Consider the following 22,036-nt stretch of genomic DNA (forward strand, 5'->3'; position numbering starts at 1 on the left):
TCGATATGTAATCAAAAACTTTTTCAGATGTTGCAATACATGTAACAGAATTATTTTAATCTTCATTTTCAGGTTTTTATAAAACTATGTAACATTCACTTTAGCTGTAAAGATGAGGCCAAATTCTCTATCGCCGAGAACAGAAGAAAATCAACATGGTTACAATGTTTAATTAACTAACTCATTCTTTCACAGTTTAGTTTAGTTTGGAGATACAGCGTGGAAACAGGCCCTTTGGCCCACCGAGTCTGTGACGACCAGTGATCCCCATACACGAGCACGATCCTGCACACTAGGGGTAACTTACAATTCTTACTGAAGCCAATTAACCTACAAACACCTGCATGTCTTCAGAATGTGGGAGTAAACCAGAGCACCCAAAGAAAAAACAGGTGGTCACAGGGAGAGTGTACAAATAACACCTGTAGTCAGGATCGAACCTGGGTCTCCGGTGCTGTAAGGCAGCAACACTATTGCTGCCCCACTGTCTGTGCCGTTATAGTCAATGGATGAAGGATTTCAGATATATTCCCAGGTCAACATCCAAAAAGCTATGATTCTACTGTGCCTCTAATTAAATTTATCTTGGTATAAATTGTAGAATATAATATATTGGAAGGATATTTTTCAATCGGAAACAGAATAAATTATCAATGTAATCCCAAAATCTGTTCAGAAAGCCCAAGTAATAAGGATGAATGCATTCTAAAAAATTAATCTTGGATCGAGGAGGTTCAATTTACAATTGTGTTTGTGCAAATGCAGAATCTGCTACTCACATCGGTTCTCAACTTGATCCAAAAGCCAAGTAGAATAAAACTTTTTAATTTAGTTTTATTTCACAGTCATTTTTGTATCTTTGCATTTGATTGTTACGACACTTATTTATCTTCACTTAATAGATGGGAGCATTTGCACTGACATCAAGACTGTAGAATTATTGCAGGTGATGATAACAACATACCTGGTTTCTGAGAATGCTATCTGCTTGTTTGCTGTCCCTAAGGAACTGCTGATATCCATGGGACTGAGAGAGAAGGTCCTTTCTGTTTTCCCACATCTGATGAAGCTCGTTCCAACCAGTGTTCAATTTTTCCAATCGCTGCTCTAGTATTTGAAACTGTGGGTCTGTTTCTTCCTCCGTTATCACGTGTCCACCATCTCTGATCTTCTGGAAATCTTCCTCGTAATGATCTACCTCATTTTTTATGGCATTGTGTTGCCTGAGGAGCATTTCTGCTTCAGGTAAGGAATTCGGTTCATCTTCAGAAGCAATGGTTTTTTGCGTTTTGGATAGCCACAGCTGAAAGTCATCTAAATCTTGCAGAAATTTCTGCAGTTTTCTGGCTTCACCAAGTGATTCTTCACGACCCTGAAGAGTGTGTTTCAACTCATCCCAAGCATCATTGGTTTCCTTGAGCCTATTCAGGATATCTGAGGCATGCTTAGGATACTCATCTGCTAATGTATGGGCTACATTCTGCAGCTCTGGGAGCCTGGATTCAATGGCAGCCAGATCTCTCTCAATTCCACACAGCTTCCTCTGAATGGTCATGACACCAGCTAAGTCATTTCCCAGGTCTTGAGTTGATTCAATGAGTTTGGTTTTCCCGCAGATCCAGACTTTAGTCTCATCACACTCGAGATAATAATTCTGAAGACTTAACGCAGAGTTCATATTGTTCTTCTTCATCTCCACTAACTTCTGGAATATCATCCATCTGCAAACAGTATCAACACAAATCTTATAATCGTATACAGCTCATGCCATTCAGAGAATCTAAATGCATTGGAAGAAGTCATAAGAGAGTCACCAGTCCAATTCCTGGGTTGAGACGGTCGAATTCCTGGATTTGGAATGAATGTTAGCCCCAGTAGAATCAAGTAAGACATTATAAACTATAAAGATTTTTAACATTTTTAAAGTCTACATAAAAAAACCTGCTATCTAAACCAACTCACAGGAATCTGCCCACCTTCCCACACACCAATATCAACAATGACAACTTGTGCTTCAGCACTTAGAGGGTGAGCAAAGGATGGTTGTCAACCACTCCAAAAGGCAGCTAGGCATTAAGATGATGCTGGCAGTCCCCAAATTAAATTCCTTTACTTGTTTAATCTTGGGCATTTGGGTTCACCATTCCCTCCCTGGAACTTCATAGCAGATAAAGGGAGACAAGGAAGCTACAGGGTGAAAATAGGTGTGCTTTTCATGCAGCTTGTGGGTCAGAAGCAGCAGCCACGTTTTTTCCCCCCAATATATAGAACCCTGGGGTCAAGAATCAGACATCATCTCATTGAGTGCTATGACTTAGCCATCTCCACAAACTATTTCTTTTCTTGTAGCACATGTCCAAGAACAGCCTCCATATTTTTGAGTTTCCATGTGAGACTACCTCTTGCCAACATAACTAATCCTGTCAATAACAAACAACTCTGGACCGCTTCCCTAAGGAGAAGACCTAAGATAGAATGGTTATTCACAGTCTCTAAGTGTAATGGGTTTGTTAACCCAAATTTGTCTACAAAGTCCACTGCATAACACTATGCTTTTTCAGCACTGTGCAACGAATACTTCAAAATGATTATTTTGGGGTCATTTCACATCACTCTGAAAATATAACCCTCTCTTACTAGCAGATGGGAATTTCTATCCCATCATGTGGCACTGATGCCATTTGTGAAACAGGGCCATTTGAGATGGTGCAGTGGAGGGGAACATAGACCACGTTGGGCAGTTCCAGGACTCATGCGGGGTCAAGGAAAGAGCGTTCACGTTGCGGCCCCGTTTCCACCAATCTTTCCACCATGCACAAGCAGCACAAGAAGCGCAAGATGCAATTGTATGCAGATGCCGAGAAGTGTGTTCAGCTCCAGCTGAACAATTTCTAATCTTGTGATGTGGACTCGACAAGAAGAAGGATTTACGCGGTCGCAGGGAGGACATGCAAACTGTTGAAAGACTGGAGCGACTAGGCTTGTTTACACTGGAATTTAGAAGGATGAGAGGAGATCTTATCGAAACGTATAAGATTATTAAGGGGTTGGACACGTTAGAGGCAGGAAACATGTTCCCAATGTTGGGGGAGTCCAGAACAAGGGGCCACAGTTTAAGAATAAGGGGTAGGCCATTTAGAACTGAGATGAGGAAAAACTTTTTCAGTCAGAGAGTTGTGAATCTGTGGAATTCTCTGCCTCAGAAGACAGTGGAGCCAATTCTCTGAATGCATTCAAGAGAGAGCTGGATAGAGCTCTCAAGGATAGTGGAGTCAGGGGGTATGTGGAGAAGGCAGGAACGGGGTACTGATTGAGAATGATCAGCCATGATCACATTGAATGGCGGTGCTGGCTCGAAGGGCCGAATGGCCTCCTCCTGCACCTATTGTCTATTATCTATTGTCCACACCGACGTCAGGATTGAACCCGGGTCTCCGGCACTGTGAGGCAGCAGTTACACCAGCTGCCCTGCAACTTAGAAGTCTGTCTCTCTGTAAAAGCCAACAAATGAAAGAAGTACCTTTGGTTCACATGATCCTGACATGCTTTAACTTCCTGTGTGCTAGGATGGCCACTCTCTATCAGGTGGTTTGCTGCGTGATTTACGTCATTGATCCGAGACCCCAGGTTGTTCATTTCCTGCTCCAAGGTTTCAAATCTAAAAGCAGAATTAGGTAGAATTAATTAATGTAGATTATGACATCCTTTTGGAAATTATAATGAACAAGAATGCACTTTTTGCTAAAATACCTAATATAGCATTATTAGTATTTTATTGTGCTTTTCAATTATATGCCACGGTTATGTTTAACATCATTGAATAAAATTGCTGTGACACAATTTAGCGTGTCATTAATCAGTGGCAAACTACCTTTCATAATTGGTTATAAACCTGTAAAAATGAATGCGTACCACAAAGCTGTAATATCATGGCGGGTGCTTTGGTAATCTTTGAAAGCACAGATTATTTCTGTGACAATTCTTAAAACATCTGAATCCTCTAATGAAATCACCAGCTCATAACTACGCATTAGGCCTACAAAATATGCACTGCATGTAAGCAATAATTTAGCAACAGATTAATAATAGTTAAATCTCTAACATGTCATAATTTCTCACCTATGAACAAAAATCTTATAGACTCTTTAAAACATCAAAATGACAAAAATAGCCATCAGAGACCCAATTCACCCATGAGAAAATAGATGAAATTGGTCATAATGCCATCTTTACATCCAAAATGATTTTATTCCCATTTCAGTAAATTAACAGTAATATTGGGGGTGTAGTGGAACATCTGCAGGTTTCCCATCAAGTAGATTAGCTTAAAATACTCATACCATGTTCTTTTTCAATATAAGCTCTGCAGCTACATTAAGGTGGCCAAGGGCCTTTCCTTGATATCTTTTTTCTTTCAGCCTTTTTAATGCAGCCATCCCAAATGCTTATCATATTTCTGTTTAAATTGCCTCTTGTTTAAAAGCATTTTGAGGCAAAACGTTCTAAAGATTGGATAAATATTGTTTTACTACTTATTCTTTCACACATCATAATTTTGAAAATTTTAATTAGTTCTCACTTTAACTATTTCTATTCCAATGAATATCCTAAGAAATTTCCACTGATATTGTAATAATCAAAGAATACCCCCAATCGAATGTGAATAAAATCTCAACAGAAAGCATTATGAACAATAATACTAAAGGCTATACCGGCAATAACAGCAAGTTTATGTTCAGATGAAAGCTCTAACCTAATCACAGCTGTTTACATTGATTAATGATGTAATTTTATGCTCCCAAACACATGTGATGAATGTATTACTCACCTGCATTCACATGAAATTAAATAGATGATGTTGTAAACTAAAGAAAGACACTTGTGGAAATGTTTTGTGATGCACAGCGATCTTCTACATAAGGACAAGCTAAAGTGATTAAGAGCAGTACAATTCTGAAATAGCTTTCTCCCCGCCAATTCATTTGCACAACATTAATAACTTTGGTCATAAATCCAATGTTTCATGCATTATGAAGAACCAATCGATTGCTTTATGCGCACTTGCCAAATACTCAGGATTTTGAAAATGTTACTTAAATACTGTGAGAATGATGGGTTTAACAAAGAACTGGATTAATAAAAGTACAAGATAAATAATCAGCTTTTACCTGTGCTCTACTACTTCCAAATCCTCTATTTTCTTTGGAATCTCTACCCCCTCCAGCCATTTTTCTTTCTCATTCATCCACAAGTCACACGCATCAGCTTCACTAAACATCACATAGAGAGCAAGAGCATCCTGGAGATGTTGCTTCCGTAGATCAGATAGAGCCACCAGATCTGCATATTGCTCCTTTATCTCCCTCTGTCGGTTCGCTATCTCTGGCAATTTTCTAAATTCATCCGGGAGACTCTGAAGCTGTTTATTTAGACCATCAATAGCTGTCCCAGACTTCATGATTTCATCTATCAGATCTCTCTGTTTCTTCATCAGCGTCTGTGTTGAAAATTCGTCATGGCCGACATCGTCTGAGGACATAAGACGATAAGTGTCCTCTATCCAAGTTTTGAGATCATCTGCATCCACTTGGAACTGGAAGAAGCTTTGAGCATGCAGAAGATTTTGCTTGCGGAAAGCAGTCAATTCCTCCAAATCCCTCCACATGGAGAAGACCGCCTCTATTCTTTTCTTGATCTCTGGTGCAGCAAAGTGGTTCTCTGCAACCATATCATTGCCTAGTTTAATAGTCAGTTGCAGATGATTCCTGAGACTACCTAATTCATCCTCCAGGGTCTTATGTTTGCTCTGCAGAATCATAATGCTGGTAATGTCTTTCCCATAATCCTGCGATGAGAAGATCTGCTCTCTTTCTCGAATCCAGCTCTCCATTTCATCCATCTCCCAGAAGAATGTCCAAAGACGACGTGACTGCTCAAGGCGTGCCTTCCTTTCTGCTGCCAACCCACAGAGCTCCTCATAACACAGTTCCAGATGATCGACACGATCTTTGATAACATTGGGGTCACAGGGTGTGTAACCTGGAAAAGAGGATCACTGGAATCAATGGCTTTTCTTGCCGAAGATGCTCTGACGTGGAACTTAATTTTTGTCTCCCAAAGAGGTGGGAATTTTTTTTTAGTTAGACACAACCTCCTCCAAACAGGGAAATGTCATGGTATGATGTGATACCGCAATGGAAATGTATTAAATTATGCAACATTTCAAGAACATAAAAACTACTTGATGCATAGGCAATATACCAGTAATAAGCACAACAGGGGACAGAGTCTGATGGGCAAATGGAAACCAAGCAATTCATCATCATGATCAGACTCTGCTCATAATGGACCGGCTTCTGCCATAGGGATAGAAGTACACCGACAGCGTTCACCATTGTTATTCTGTGAAATTGACGGCAATTGCAAGATTTCCTTCATACGAATTTCAACACAAAAATCACATTGTTGCCATCAACCACTCGATGAAGATTGTGCTGTCTTGGTTGTGTGAGTTCTAGGGTCAACATGAGAAACATAGAAAATAGGTGGTGGAGGAGGCCATTCAGCCCTTCAAGCCAGCACTGCCATTCAATATGATCATGGCTGTTCATCCAAAATCAGTACCCCGTTCCTGATTTTTCCCCATATCCCTTGATTCCTTTAGCCCGAAGAACTAAATTTAACTCTCTCTGGAAAACATCCAGTGAATTGGCCTCCACTGCCTTCTGCGGCAGAGAATTCCACAGATTCACAACTCTCCGGGTGAAAAGGTTTTTCCTCATCTCAGTCCAAAATGGCCTACCTCTTATTCATAAACTGTGACCTTTGGTTCTGGACTCCCCCAACATCGGGAACATTTTTCCTGCATCTAGCCTGTTCAATCCCTTAAGAATTTTATATGTTTTTATAAGATCCCCTCTCATCCTTCTAAATTCCAGAGAACCATCAATTGTTCCACAGACCTGATAGGGCAGCCGGGTGGGTAGTTTGTGAGGTTCTTCCGCAGTATGTGCTCCAAATGTGGCCTCAATACCATGCTCCTTCTCCACTCTGGTTGGTTATGACTAAGAGATTCACTGGAGTCTGTGGGGATGCTGCGCTTTATGCCATGTGGATGTTGAGTATCTCGTTGAATCATTTCCTCTGTTATCCTGCTAACTTCCCCAAAAGAGCTTGGCAAAAATTCTGCTTTGGCACTCTGGAGTGGGACATGCTACGCTATCCATGCAAACACACATAATCGGCACAGCAGATAATCACTGCTTTTGTCATTTAGAGATACAGCTTGGAAACCCACCGGGTTCACACTGGACATTGATCACCTGTTCATACAAGTTCTATGTTGTCCCACTTTCATATCCACTTGCTACATATTCAGGGCAATTTTCAAGGGACATTTAACCTACTAACCTGCATGCCTTTGAGAAGTGGGAGGAAACCAGAGCACCCAGAGGAAATCCACATAATCACAGGGAGAACATGCAAACTCGACACAGACAGCACCAGAGGTCAGGATCGAACCCGGGTCTCTGGCGCTGTGAGACAACAGCTCTACCAACAGTGCCACTGTGCCGTTGGTAGAGCTATTATATGATAGCACTTTTTGTTTAATCCAGGCTGCTTACAATGAGGTTAATGTGTGCAGGATGGTGCAGTGGAGTAGAGGATATCACAGGAACATAAATATGCACCTTCTCCTTCAGTGAACTTGAGTGCTCCTGCATTGACTATTTTCATTCTGTCAGCCTGAACCACAATGTCAGCTTCCTGCAAGGCATGTTTCTGCAGTAGGTCCTCCACACCCATCAAATGTTTACCATAATCCTGTGACAAGAGTCGTATCTAAAAGAAAATAAAAATTCCATTAGCTTTCTAAAATAACATTGCTTTTGTAAAAACTCACACATATTATCCGAATGTCATTGTTCCTAAACATGTCATTTAAATATCCATGCACACAAATATCTTCAAGGCTAATTATTGCTCAACAAAAATGCTGTCTTTTAATTAGTTCCATGGTGTTCTACTTTCATATCCACTCGTTATATATTCGGGGGAATTTTCAAAGCCCATTTAACTTTAATTTTCAATGGCCATACCAACGGCACAGTGGCACAGTTGGTAGAGCTGCTGCCTCACAGCACCAGAGACCAGAGTTTAATCCTGACCTCTGGTGCTGTCTGTGTTGAGTTAGTTCCTTTCATGGATGCCTCACTGTGACCGTACAAACTTATTATCTTCAAATATTTATCCAGTTTGTTTGGAAAGCCAGTACTGAATCAACAGACAGCATCTTCAAATCGAGTGCATTCCAGGTCATGAAACTAAGTTCATCCTCAGATCCTCTTTGGTTCTTTTTCCAATCACCTGAAATCTATGTCCTCTAGTTATTGATGCTTCTGCCAATGGAAACATTTCACTTTATTTAACAACGGGAAATAGGGAAATAAAGGAAATGGGAGCTCGCTGAGTTTAAAAGACAGATTCACAGTGTATTTGAACTAAAAGACAGTAAATTCAATCAGGTCATAAAACATTACATAATCTATAATAGGAGTTTTGAAAATATAATTTGTTTACTTGTTAAACTCATAACTAGAAACATGGCAGGTTGTCTCGGATCGATGGAATGCATTTGGTGTGGCACTTGGGAAGTCCAGGATGCTTTTGGTGTCATCCAAAGATGGAGCTTTAGCTGCAAAGTTTGGATAGTATTTTAGGTGCTTATGAGGTTTCAGGCAAAGAGGGGGGACAATGACTGCCTGATGGACATACAGAAGGTCAGGCAAGTAACCCGGGAGAACCCTGGGGGTATCTTGTCTTTAACCAGGGTCTTGGGTATTGCAGCCGGATCCAAGACCATGACACAAATTGTTAATAATGAGAGTGGCGAATGTCAGGAAATAACCTCGCTCAGCACTGAATAGTTTTACTTGTACAAAGTTCTCGGCCCCTGAAACTGCTGCATGTAATGCTTTAAGCTAAAAAGAGTTCCTGGACACCAGGTGGCGCCACCAGCAGTGGCTGCCTCGCCAACAGTCTGTCTGTCCTTTCTTCTTTTTGCTATTTTTAGTATGCGTTAAAAAGTATGTTTTAGTGTTCCTTGGTTTGTTTTATGTGGGGGGTGGGGGGGTTGGGGGAAACCTTTTTCAATCTCTTACCTCGACGGAGATGCAATTTTTTTCGTATCGTATCTCCGTCCTCACTGCGGCCTAACATCGTGGAGTTGGTGGCCTTTCCTGGAGACCGACGGGTACTCCAAGCGGCGGGAGTCTGCGGGACTTTAACTTTGCGGAACTTGCGATCCCTTTGCCAGGGATCGAAGGTCCAACCACGGGGCCTGTGGACTTTAACATCGTGAACCCCGCGGTCTCTCGTAAGAAGAGGCCGACTTGGGAGCTCCATGCCGCGGAGAGAGTTTCAACCGCCCCGAGTTTCAATCACCCCGACAGGGGCTTCAATCATCAGCTGCGGGGGCTTTGATCGCCCTGACTGCGGATGGTTTAACTGCCCCGTCCGCGGGAGAACAAAGAGAAAGATGATTGAACTTTATTGCCTTCCATCACTGTGAGGAATGCGGAATCCACTGTGATGGATGTTTATGTTAACTTTTATGTGGTTACGTGTCTGGTTGCTTTTCACTTAGTATGGCTGTATGATAACTCAAATTTCACTGTACCTTAATTGGTACACGTGACAATAAACTGACCTTGAAACTTTGATACATTTATAATATGACCAATATAAAAGGTGCTAACAGGTACAATAAAAGTTTATTTTCTATAAGTATTATCTTAAAATTCTGATAATCCACCACTCACACATAGGAATTTGGCAACATGTAAGAAGAAAGTGGAATAAAAGAGTGAGCTGAAAGGTAAACGTACGGACACACTGAACCCAATCCCCGGCACACGCATATTGGAAGAACAGCACTTCATACTCCGCTTGGGCAGCTTACCACCCAGTGGTATGAATATTAATTTATCTAATTTCAACTACCCATTAACTAACTACCCACCCGGCTGCCCTGCCAGGTCTGTGGAACAATTGACAGTTCTCAGGAATTTCGAAAAATGAAATTACCACGCTCTCCATCCATCCCCCACCCGAGTTGTCCTGTTAGTTTCACTGTTTGCATCCCTTCGTTATCACCTCTTCCACAGCCGACAATGGACCATTGTGGGCTCCACCTTACCTTCATCATTGATGTTGGCTCTGATTTGATCTGTACCTTTTCATATCTCTAGTTCCCCTCTTCCCTAACTCTCAGTCTGAAGAAGGGTCTTGACTTGAAACGTTACCTAATACTTTTCTGCAGAATGCTGCCCGCCCGCTGAGTAACTCTAGCATTTTTTTGTCTGTTCCCGGCTACAAACCTGCTCATGTTCTCAACCCCTGCTGATCCAGAATCCAACCCCGGTTCTGGTCCTCAGTCCATGCCCACATTCTGCATTCCAGACTGGGCTGTGCTATGGATCCACAGCTTTGGCCATCCACCACACTTGTACTCTGGACCCCACCTTTATATTACAGACTAACAGTGAGCCAGACACTGGGCCATCAGAATTTCCAAGTAATAGAAACAAGCAACCGCAGATGCTGGCTTACACAAAAGGACACAGAATGCTGTAGTAACTCAACGGGTCAGGCAGCATCTCTGGAGAAAAGGAATAGGTGACGTTTTAGGTTGAGACCTTTCTTCGGACTGAGAGTCAGGGGAGAGGGGAAGTAATTGGATGCTGCATTATTTGAGTTTCACTATTTTGCCTTTGTTTCACCTGAAAAAGAACACAAAATTGTCTGTTGCAGGTACATTAAAAACATATCTTATCACATACTTTCATTTCATCCATCCAATCAATGATGTGAAGCATCTCCTGGAAAATCTTCTGAAGGGCCAGGTTCATTTCCAGCCTTGCTCGCCGGGCATTTAGTAACTCCAAAAGATACTCCCAAAGTCTCAGGATGTTTTCTTTTCTGGCATTAATACGTGTAATGTCGTGATAATTCTCGGCCTCCAGTTCCTGTGATACATCCATAAGGGTCTGCACACGCTCTTCATAGGCTGTAATGTCCGTCTCAATTGCTTCATGCTTCTTCATTGCTGCTTCCACAGCAGGCAGGTCACAGCCAAAGTTATCCTGTGGACAAATTGTATAAATGAAACAATAAGAACATAAGTGACAGCAACAATTCGGGGACAAGACACATTCCAAAGACTGTATCCTACCGGAAAAAGCAAGCGCGTACATGGACTATGTACATGGACTATGGTAACTTTCCAGGCAAGGAGGAAGATGCTTGGATGGCAATGTTTTGGAAACATGCTTGATGCTAGAGTAGAATGACAAGATTCGGAACCTTTTGCATATTACTTTCGGTTCTCATTTTATAGTAGCATGCAGGAGCAAGGCATCAGAAGCCAGAAACAGCAGCAGACTGAAACAGCCATTAGAAGTAATTGGCTCAAGGAAGAATCCAGCATGACGATGAAACACAACATCGACTACAAGATAAACATATTTTAAAAGCTTTTCTATTTCAAGTATACATACTTTCCAGACCTGAATGATTAAATATATGCATTTAGCATCACAGCCAATGTAATGCAACAAAAATAAACACAAAGCACCTTTATCCAGGTTATAGGGTCTGAATGAACAGATTCTGTAGTGGGAACATGAAGGACAGCTGATCAGTGCATTATTCAACACCCAAACGCCATCACCTGCTCCAGATCCCAATGCCCAGAATAGAGCTTGTATATCCAGACAATATAACCTCTAGTAGATAGTTGCATTAGAATGTATCCATATCGGTTTGGAATCTGAAATAGTCTCTGTAATGCCATAACTGTTTTAAAAGTGTTTTGAAAGCCCAATGGGCCAGATATTGCTGGAAAAGCGAACAGATATTGAGCAATGAATTTCACTCTATTAAAGTGCAAAGCATCTAGCAAATTCACAACACTACAATATGCTTATTTCCAGAACTTGAGAATAAACCTATAGGAATAAATGACAGCTCATCCCTCAACCTACCCTGGTGTTTTGGGGGTGTTTGCTAGATTTCCACATAACTTGTTCATTGGCTTCATCACAGAGAGTTAATTCTAGAACGCCAACACTTCTTGACAATGTGATCAGTGTTCTTGCCCATAATGGAAACAATTTAAATTGTTCGATTTCATTCTTGCATTTTCCATCCTGGAGCCGATTTGATTTAAATTCACCCTCCTGCTCCATTATCCCCAGTCCTGCCCACACCCTATCATTCCTCAATGCTTGACTTCCCAATCATATTTGTTTTCAAATTTCACTGGTTAAGGAGATATATTGAACGGAAAAAAATAAGGAGGTAAGGAATGCGGGATCATTAGGGAGAAAATCAAATCAAAAGAGTTTAATGAGGAATTAATGATCTCAATAATGCGTGCACAAGAATTTACTTTTGACAGTTTGACATACTTGCATACTCTAAATATGCTAGGTGATTTAGTGAGGGTGAGCCATGCTCCTGCTGTTTACTCCACTGCATGCATACATCCAGCAAAACATCTCTTGGGCTTCAAGATACCCTTAGGTCCTCACTACAGCCTTGCCATCTCATGCAGTCTGTGCAGGTCTGTTTTCAGCTGAAGGGAGCAGGAAAAAGTTAACTAGTGGCATGCATCACACCATGCCCTGATCCAGCAAGATCTACCCATTTATGCAATCTTATGTGTCTAGGAAAGAATTGCAAATGCTGGTTTAAATTGAAGGTAGACACAAAATGCTGGAGTATTTGTGTCAGACTGAAGAAGGATCTCGACCCGAAACATCACCCATTCCTTCTCTCCAGAGATGCTGCTTGTCCCACTGAGTTACTCAGATTTTGTGTCTACCTTATGTGATACATTTTAGGAATGCCACCTGTAGGGCCGATCAGATTGGTCAATTCTAACCAACTACCTACTAATGTACAGCAAAACAGAGCTCAAGTAAAACTGACAAAGAACTGTATTAATACTTTGCCTTCACCGTCCTGAATTGCTGCTACAAGAACAATATTTGTAGTGAAAAAAACTCTGGGTGAGGACAAAGAGATAAAGGCAAGACAATAATATCGACTTTAAATAAATGGATTAAAACACTGGATCAAAACAGACTCAATACTGAAGGCATTCACTATTAACATAAATCTAAGCTACTGAAACAAATGTGAAATGGTGAAGATAAACTACTTAGTGTGAAAGTTTTCCATGCATATTCTTTGAAAAATCATTCTGCTTTTCGACTATGGTGAAAATGGGTCCAAAGAAAATTAAGATATGATTTTAAACTGATGAAGGCGTTGTTCTCTGAACATTGAGAAGAGTAATACAGAGTCATTTAAAAGATTTGTTATAGTATGGTTCTCCAAAAAGTATTTCTGCTTAGTTTTATAATGTCTGATGATCAAACCATGCTGTTAGGTGACAATAGGCATAACAGATGCAGCTGCTAATTTCAGCTGATCTGCACATGGTTGTGTTCCACACACCCTTCTTCTTGCATCGCAGCAGTCATGGACCTTTGGTCGGAGGAAGGCAAGACTGATCGGTTTCGGAAAATGGTTAGGAAACAAAACAGAAGAACATCGATAACACATTTCCTTCAAATGCACGGTGGCGCAGCAGTAGAGCTGCAGCCTTACAGTGCCAGTGACCCGGGTTTGATCCTGACTACGGGTGCTGTCTGTAAGGAGTTTGTACGTTCTCCCTGTGACCCGAATGTTTTTTTTCTAAGGGCTCCGGTTTCCTCCCACACTACAAAGACGTACAAATTTGTAGTTTAATTGGCTTGGTAAAATTGTCCCTAGTGTGTATAAGATAGTGTTAGTGTGTGGGGATCGCTGGTTGGCATGGACTCAGTGGGCCGAAGGGCCCATTTCTGCATTGTATCTCTAAACTAAACTAGATTCCACTGTGAAAATCCTCCACTCAGCTGCACTTAATGGTTTGCATGTATGCCTGCTCCACAGCCAAGGCAGAAGATTTTTTTGTGAGTAACATATATAATAAATTAAGGATGATTTTTCACAAATCACTTGTTTGCAATTTGATAGCAAGTACATTTGCTTTGTTTGAGACACATCATGTATATTATGTGGGAAAGAACTGTAAATGCTGGTTTACACCGAAGATAGACACAAGATGCTGGGGTAACTCAGGCAGCATCTCCGGAGAAAAGGAATAGGTGATGTTTAGGGTTGGATCCCTTCTTCAGACTAAAAATTGGAGAAGGCCAGAACAAAACAGGGCCAGCAACAGATGACCTCGGGAAGAGTGGAGTCCATAATGGGTCATTGTTGGCTGGGGAAGTTGTGCTATCGATTGGGACACAAGGATGCGAACAGTGCAACTAGTTGGATGATTAGGGTGGGGGAGAAAGGGGAGGGGGGGGGGGAAGAAATGCAGGAATTACTTAAAATGGGAGAAATCAAAATTCATACTGCACATACTGGTTGTAAACTGCCCAAGCGAAATACGAGGTGCTGTTCCACAAATTTACATGTGTCTCATTCTGACAGTGGCGGAGGTCCAGTAAAGGTCAGTATGGGAAATGGGAAGGGGAGTTGAAATGTTAAAATGTGTATTATAGGCTTCTCTAACTGCCTTTCAAGTAGCAAGAATGCACAATTTCATGCATTTCCGTCCGTAGTAACGTTTTGTGTTAACCTGAGTAAAACACTAATTACAGGTGACACACAATCTGCATGGATCAGCTGTGATTTCCCCCATAGTGAGATCAGCTTTGAATTCCTTCACAGTGAGATCAACAGTGATGTTTTCACTAGTGCGAGAGTCTACGATAAGAGGTCATAGCCTCAGAATTAAAGGATGTTCTTTTAGGAAGGAGATGAGGGGGGTGTGAGGGGGTAGTCAGGGGGTAGTGAACCTGTGGAATTCTCTGCCACAGAAGGCTGTGGAGGCCAAGTCAGTGGATATTTCTAAGGCAGAGATAGATAGATTCTTGATTAGTACAGGTGTCAGAGGTTATGGGGAGAAGGCAGAATGGGGTTAGGAGGGAGAGATAGATCAGCCATGATTGAATGGCAGAGTAGACTTGATGGGCCAAATGACCTGATTCTACTATCACATGACCTTATAATTCTGATTTCCCTCGCAATGAGCTATTTGGTGGAGGATGGAGACATTAACAATGCCATAAAACACCTTTTTGGACAATTCTAGCTCTTTCAGAGTTACTTTTGCATCTGGTGTAATTGAAAATCAACAGGAGAGCTGTCACCAGCTTCCAGTCATATAGACATGAGCAAAGATGTGGGAGATAGCTCCTTTCCCGATAAATATTTTACCTGTGGAGAAGTGCAGATTTAGAATTTTAAAAGTAAGTAACATGTGAAATTTCTGTGTGTATTTTTTAAATGATTACAATTCTCGCTCGAGTACTAAAACTCATTTCAGATTGATGTTGCAGTTTAAAAAGACACAAAGTGCTGGAGAACTGCGGATCAGGCAGCATTCCTGGAGAACATGGATAGGTGATGTTTGTGGTAGGGATCTTTTATTCAGATAGCTCAACTTTGACCTGAACTATAAACTCTTGTTCTCTTCTCATGGACACTGCCTGATGGGCTTCTTCTTTCCAACATTTTCTGCTTTTATTTCAGATTTGTAGCATTGCCATTTTTTTTTTGATTTTCATATTTCACATTTGGTTTTATCAGCTGTTTAAAGGAGCTAACATTTCAAAGATGCAGGGAATACATTACTTACATCCTGTTATCAAACAGAGAAGGGTGGAATGGGGGAATCACCAAAAACAGTAACGTTTTTAAGAAAGCACATTTATAAGAATAGTTTTCACACTATAATAAGACAGAGAGTGGCAGTTGCCAAGAAAACAAATCAATCTCCTCATATCTTGTGAAAGTTGAAATCTCTTTGAACATTATTTGAAAACACTGCACTAGTCATTGATGCCTGTTTATGTGTATACATGTCCGATAACAGAACGGACTGCTGGTTTACCTGCGAGACGAGCCGCTGATTCTCAAACAACCAGGTCTCCCTCATAAAGGCCTTGCGGTCGAAACGACGGGCCAGCTGCTCCAGTTTCTCCTGCCTGATGAGTTCATTCCTGAGAGCCAGCTCGCGTTCATGCTCTGCCTTCTCCAGCCCTTCCCAACCCTACTCAGAATTGTAGATAAGAAGACACGGAGATTTTTTTAAAGTTCAAAAGGTACATTGAAGTACAGGCACTTTGTGTTTTCTGTATGATTGATTTATGCATATTTAAAATACACGCTTGTAATAACATGCTCAGGACCCCTGCAGTTTGCATACCTGGCCAATAGATCAGTGGACGATGCAGTCAACCTAGGCCTCCACTTCATCCTCCAGCACCTAGACGACAAGGGGACCTATGCCAGGATTCTGTTTGTGGATTTTAGCTCTGCATTTAACACCATTGTGCCAGAGCTACTACACTCCAAACTCTCCCAGCTGACTGTCCTCTGTCAGTGGATCATCAACTTCCTGAAGGACAGGAAGCAGCATGTGAGGCTGGGAAAGCACATCTCAGACCCACTGACCCTCAGCATAGGAGCACCGCAAGGTTGCGTACTCTCCCCTCTCCTTTACTCTCTCTACACCAGTGGTGTCCAAACTTTTTTCAAAGAGGGCCAGATTTGATAATGTGAAAATACCCAAGGGCCAATGGCCGCTTTAACTAATGCGCTACCCCCCCCCCCCCCCCCCCCCGGACCTTTACCTTTAACTACCCGGACCTTTAACTAATGCGCTACCCCCCCCCCCCCCCCCACGGACCTTTACCTTTAACTACCCGGACCTTTAACTAATGCGCTACCCCCCCCCCCCCCCCCGGACCTCGCGTCTGACAATCCGCAGCTCGGTCAGCGCTGACCGCCGGGAGGTGTAGTCGCCGTCGCCTCTCCTGCTGGGGGGGGGGGGGGGGATGGGGATGGGGGGAGGGATGGGATGCGGCACCCGCCCGACTGACGGGAGCTCCTGCCAATGAGCGTGTGGGGTGAGGAGAGCTCAGCTGCTGCTCTCCCGTTCCTCTCCCCCCGCCCCCCCGCACGCCCTCAACCCCGCCGCCGGGAAGTGAAGTTGCCATCGCCTTTTCGTTCAGGGCGGGGGGGGAGGGGGGGGGAGGTCGGCCTGCGCTGACCGCCAGGAGGTGTAGTCGCCCTCTACCCTCCCCTCTCCCCCTCCCCTCATTCTGTTAGACAGTGCTGGCGGGCCATAAATAATAAATTTTAAGACGGAAGCTGCGGGCCGTATAAAATCTGACCTCGGGCCGCGATTGGCCCCCGGGCCGGACTTTAGACATGTCTGCTCTACACCAACGACTGCACCTCCACAGACTCCTCTGTCAAGCTTCTCAAGTTTGTGGATGACGCTACCCTGATTGGACTGATCCAGGATGGGGAGGAATCTGCCTACAGATGGGAAGTGACGCAGCTGGCGTCCTGGTGCCATTGCAACAACCTGGAGCTCAATGCTCTTAAGACAGTGGAATTGATTGTGGACTTTAGGAGAGCTCCCCCTCCCCTCCTCCCCTCCTCCCACTGATCATCAACAATACCACAGTTACATCTGTGGAGTCATTTAAGTTTCTTGGAACCATCATCTCCAGGGACCTTAAATGGGAGACCATTATTGACTCCATAGTCAAAAAGGCCCAACAGAGGTTGTACTTCCTGTGGCTGCTGAAAAAAACACAATGTGCCACAGGCAATGATAGTCCAGTTTTATACTGCCATCATGGAGTCTGTCCTCACCTTTTCCATCATGGTCTGGTTTGGCTCAGCCACCAAGCATGACATCCGGAGGCTGCAGCGCATCGTTCAATCAGCCGAGAAGGTTGTTGGCTGCAACCTTCCCCCCTTTGACGAACTGTACAATGCAAGGGCCAGGAAGCGAGCGGGTAAGATCATCTCCGACTCCTCTCGCCCTGGCCACAAACTCTTTGAAGCACTTCCCTCTGGAAGCCGACTCCGGACTGTCAAAGCCGCCACAACCAGACATAAAAACAGTTTTTTTCCATGAGCAGTAGCTCTACTCAACAACCAAAAATTTGTAGCCTCCTTTTGCTCGGGTATTTTATTTCATTCTTCACATGTGTAAATTATAATGTTTTATTCTTAATTGTTTACTGTATGTCATGTTGTTATTTGTGAGCAAAACACCAAGGTACATTCCTTGTATGTATACATACTTGGCTAATGACATTCTTTGAGAGGTGTTAACATCAATAACCACTTTTGCCTACATTTCACAGGTCATTGTTCTTGACAGTGATTCACTGCATGAGCTGCATTAGAGATGCCTGTGGCAATACCATATATGTCATATAAAAGCAAAGCCTTTTGTTCTACAGGATTGGAAAGGAAAATGTAAGGAAAGCTCGAGTAAAGTATTTAATAATTGAGAACATTTTCAAAAAGATAGAACATTGATTTACTTTGCACCGGATGCTATCATCTCTGAATGAAATACAGTAATATAAAAATAAAACTGTATAAACTATTAAGCTAAATGCTAACTTAATACTACCTGATATTTCACAGCATGCAGACCTTTAGTTTTATATGGAACACTGCTAAATGGTTCATTAATCTCTGCAGTGCACATGGAAAGGAGTACCTGATCCCCACTACATGTTTACTTAAATAATCATGGTGTCAACTACAGACATCCACCAGATGATGTGTCATAAAACCTCTGCAATTGGAAATATCTCACCCAGGAAAGCAACACAGAAGACACTCGCACACAACAGTTAAACAAGAGGGTTAAAGATAAATGGAGTTCTCAAACTGATGGAAATAAAGAGAGAAGAAACTTCCTACCCTGTTAATGTCTGAGATAAGTTTTCCTTCATGCGGTGTATACACTTTCTGGTTGTTTGCCCTCATCCTGCTCTGGATGGAGAACAGCAGCACCTCAAGATTACCCTTCTCCTGAAACCTGTTGGGAGACAGCAGCTTCGATAAGCTTTGTTGCAATTCAAATGGAACCTCAGTACTACATTGTGAAAATTGGCATCGACACTTAAAATTAAACATTGTCAGTACTGCGTAGAAGAAAATCATAAAAGCATGTGGAGAGATGCCACAGATGCCAAAGCAATGCCTTGCAGCTCGTCTAGCTAGGTTTTATTATTGCTAAAATCTATTTATAGGTCTTTGTAAGTGATATTCAAGTTCCACTGACAGCTATTTTAATTAATTGACATTAAAAATGTAAACCAGTAGATTTATCTCAACATATAGAAATGCATTGACATTGGGTTAGCATTGTCATGTGTACTAAAATACCGTGAAAAACTTTATTTTGCGTGCTCCTCAGGCAAATCAATTCATGCATAAGTACATCAAGGCCATGTAAGAGAGAAAAAGAGTGAAGTATACATGGTTGCAGCTATAGAGAAAGTGCAGTAAAAAATGTGCAAGGCTGCAATGAGGTGGGTTGGGAGGTCAGGAATTCATTCTTAGCACATGAAAAGTTTGTTTGAGAGTCTAATTACAGCAGGAAATAAGCTGTTCTTAAATCTGTTGCTGCACGCTTTGAAGCTTTTGTATCTTCTGCCCAGCGGGAGAGAGGAGAGGATAGAATGACTGGATCATGTAGGAAGGAACTGCAGATGCACGCTGCAGTTTACACCAAAGATAGAAACAAAATGCTGGAGCAGAACAGGCAGCATCTTTGGATACAAGGAATGGGTGATGTGTCAGGTCGAGACCCTTCTTCAGACTGAGAATCAGGGTAGAGGGACATTCAGAGATACAGAAGTGCAAGGTGTGAAAATGAGATATCAAAGGAGATGTAGGAAGATGAAAATGTAGAATCGATGATTGTTTGCTAAAAGGTGACAAAGCAAACAGAGATTACATTTAATCGGGACAGTCAGACTGGTCAGAAAACTAGGATGGGGGAGGGATGGAGAGAGAGGGAAAGCAAGGGTTACTTGAAGTTAGATAAGTCAATATTCATACTGCTGGTATGTAGGCTGCCCAAGCAAAATATGAAGTGCTGTGGGCAGCACACACCCCAGCGGTATGAATCCTTAACTTGTGAGACAGTCCAGTCTTTCTAATAGAATTATGGTCACTGGTCCCAATGTATTCTCCCACTCATACACCAATCGCTTGCCCTCCCCCTTTCCCAAAGAGGAGATACAGTGTTGTGCCCTTTCTAGTAACGCCCTCTTTATATTGATCAAGTAAGCTTTCTTGAACACATTTAACAAATTCCATCCTGTGGAAACCCTTTACACTATGGGAAACCCAGTCAATATTAGGGAAGTTGAAATCTCCCATGAATATACTACCCTATTATTTTTACGGCTATCTACATTTTCTCTACACATCTCCTCTGATTTACTTGACCATTGAGAGGCCTATAATACAGTCCCATCAAAGTGATCACCTTGTTTCTAAGATTTACCCATGAAGGCTCACTGCGCAATCTGGATATTACCCACATATTGATATATGAGGATATTCTTGGAGGATTATATCCTCTCTGAGCACTATACATGTCCACCCTGAGCAGAAAGGCAACCATCCCTCCCCACCCTGTTTACCTGTATCATCTACACCCTGGAACATTGATCTGCAAGTCCTGCCCTTCCTTCCACCATGTTTTTGGTTTGACTATAATATCCAGGTGAATTCATGCCCTGAGTTTATCCTCCTTACCTGTTCAGCCTCTTGCATTGGAAAAATAAATGCAGTAAACATCAGTCTTTCCTCTCACTTTGTCATGAATCTGCCAGTCCTGACTGCTAATCTTGCTCTCTCCAACAACATTATTTGTCCCCAACTTCTCATCTGCCTCCTTTCTGCTCCGAGGCTCTCTCCTCGCCAATCTCGCCTGGTGAATTCCTTTGGACGGTGATCTGTGAATTGCTCAGTCTGTCCAGCTAGTACAGCAGTGGCATTCTTAAACAATGCATATTCAATAATTTCGCACGGTGATTACAGGTCTGATATCACCCAAGCTTGTCAGATACTAGAGATAAAAATTAGTAACTGGAAGCTAAAACACATGGCGTCCCTATTTCTACAACTGACTTAGAAGGCATTGTGAATGACTGCTCACTGAGGCTTTTCCCTGGTGGCATCAAGGCACCCTGCTGCTGCCCTGGCCTGGATGTCTACCCTTGACCTACAACTTTAGGCTGTGCACGCCATATGCAAGAAGAGGAAGACTGACTTAGAAGGTTTCTCCACTGTGCGATAAGTATTGAAGGCCTGTAGTTGTTGTTGCACTCCAGTCAATGAGTTGGCAAACTTCCGACTGTTGAGGACAATGATGGTTTGCTCGATCCACGTTAACAAGTCGGATGCCAGCTCTTCGTATTTATCGATCATTTTTTGGGTTTCAATTGCATTGTCCAACACCTGTGAAAAGTATAATATTCAAATTAATATATGTATACCTCCAGCTCTTACAACATTCTAAGACACTGGACAAGATCCAGTCTAATCAAAACAAGCAAATCTAATTGTGTGAAACTGATTCATCTTATTGTTTCCTGGAAATGGAAAATTACAGATTTTCACAAACAGTGAGATAAACAGGTAGAGTAAGCATGGATGTATGAAAGGAGGAACCACAGACTTCACGTACTATAAAACCTACCAAGAGTTATACAATCATAATAACATGGCTAACTTCAACTCCCTACAGAGACATATACTACATAGAAACACAAAAGTCACAGACTGCAAAGATGATTTAAAGCCTTGTTTTAATATACCCGAAGCATTAGTTTAACATTCCAATAAGAGGAAAAGCAAAGGAGAACATTTCACAATACCACCATTACCCAAGGTGGGTAGAGTTTAACTCAACAGAATGGAAATTACATTTGTAGGATTCTGTCTGTAGGAAACAGTGATTTACTGGATTAATGACCCATTGAGCCACTAGTCTACAATGTGTGCCTCAAAGATTTCACAATCATTGGGATGTAGAAACCACCATCTGGAGTTTAGCTGGAAGGATGTTTCATGT

The 22,036-nt window shown here is 42.1% G+C and overlaps 1 protein-coding gene across 5 annotated transcripts in view; it reads right to left on the reverse strand.

Moving 5' to 3' along the window:
• Window positions 1-22,036, reverse strand: part of LOC144597241 (spectrin beta chain, non-erythrocytic 1-like) — a 173,348-nt gene that overhangs the window by 68,180 nt on the left and 83,132 nt on the right. For all 5 annotated transcript variants that reach the window (XM_078406303.1, XM_078406304.1, XM_078406302.1 and 2 more), the window contains 8 exons: window positions 21,233-21,420; window positions 18,865-18,982; window positions 16,019-16,177; window positions 10,842-11,144; window positions 7,692-7,842; window positions 5,169-6,039; window positions 3,521-3,658; window positions 965-1,721 (listed from right to left, as the gene is read on the reverse strand). In XM_078406303.1, the coding sequence (XP_078262429.1) occupies window positions 965-1,721; window positions 3,521-3,658; window positions 5,169-6,039; window positions 7,692-7,842; window positions 10,842-11,144; window positions 16,019-16,177; window positions 18,865-18,982; window positions 21,233-21,420 (2,685 nt within the window). The remainder of the gene's footprint in view (window positions 1-964; window positions 1,722-3,520; window positions 3,659-5,168; window positions 6,040-7,691; window positions 7,843-10,841; window positions 11,145-16,018; window positions 16,178-18,864; window positions 18,983-21,232; window positions 21,421-22,036) is intronic.

This window comes from Rhinoraja longicauda, chromosome 10 (assembly GCF_053455715.1).
Source record: "Rhinoraja longicauda isolate Sanriku21f chromosome 10, sRhiLon1.1, whole genome shotgun sequence".
NCBI lineage: Eukaryota > Metazoa > Chordata > Chondrichthyes > Rajiformes > Arhynchobatidae > Rhinoraja > Rhinoraja longicauda.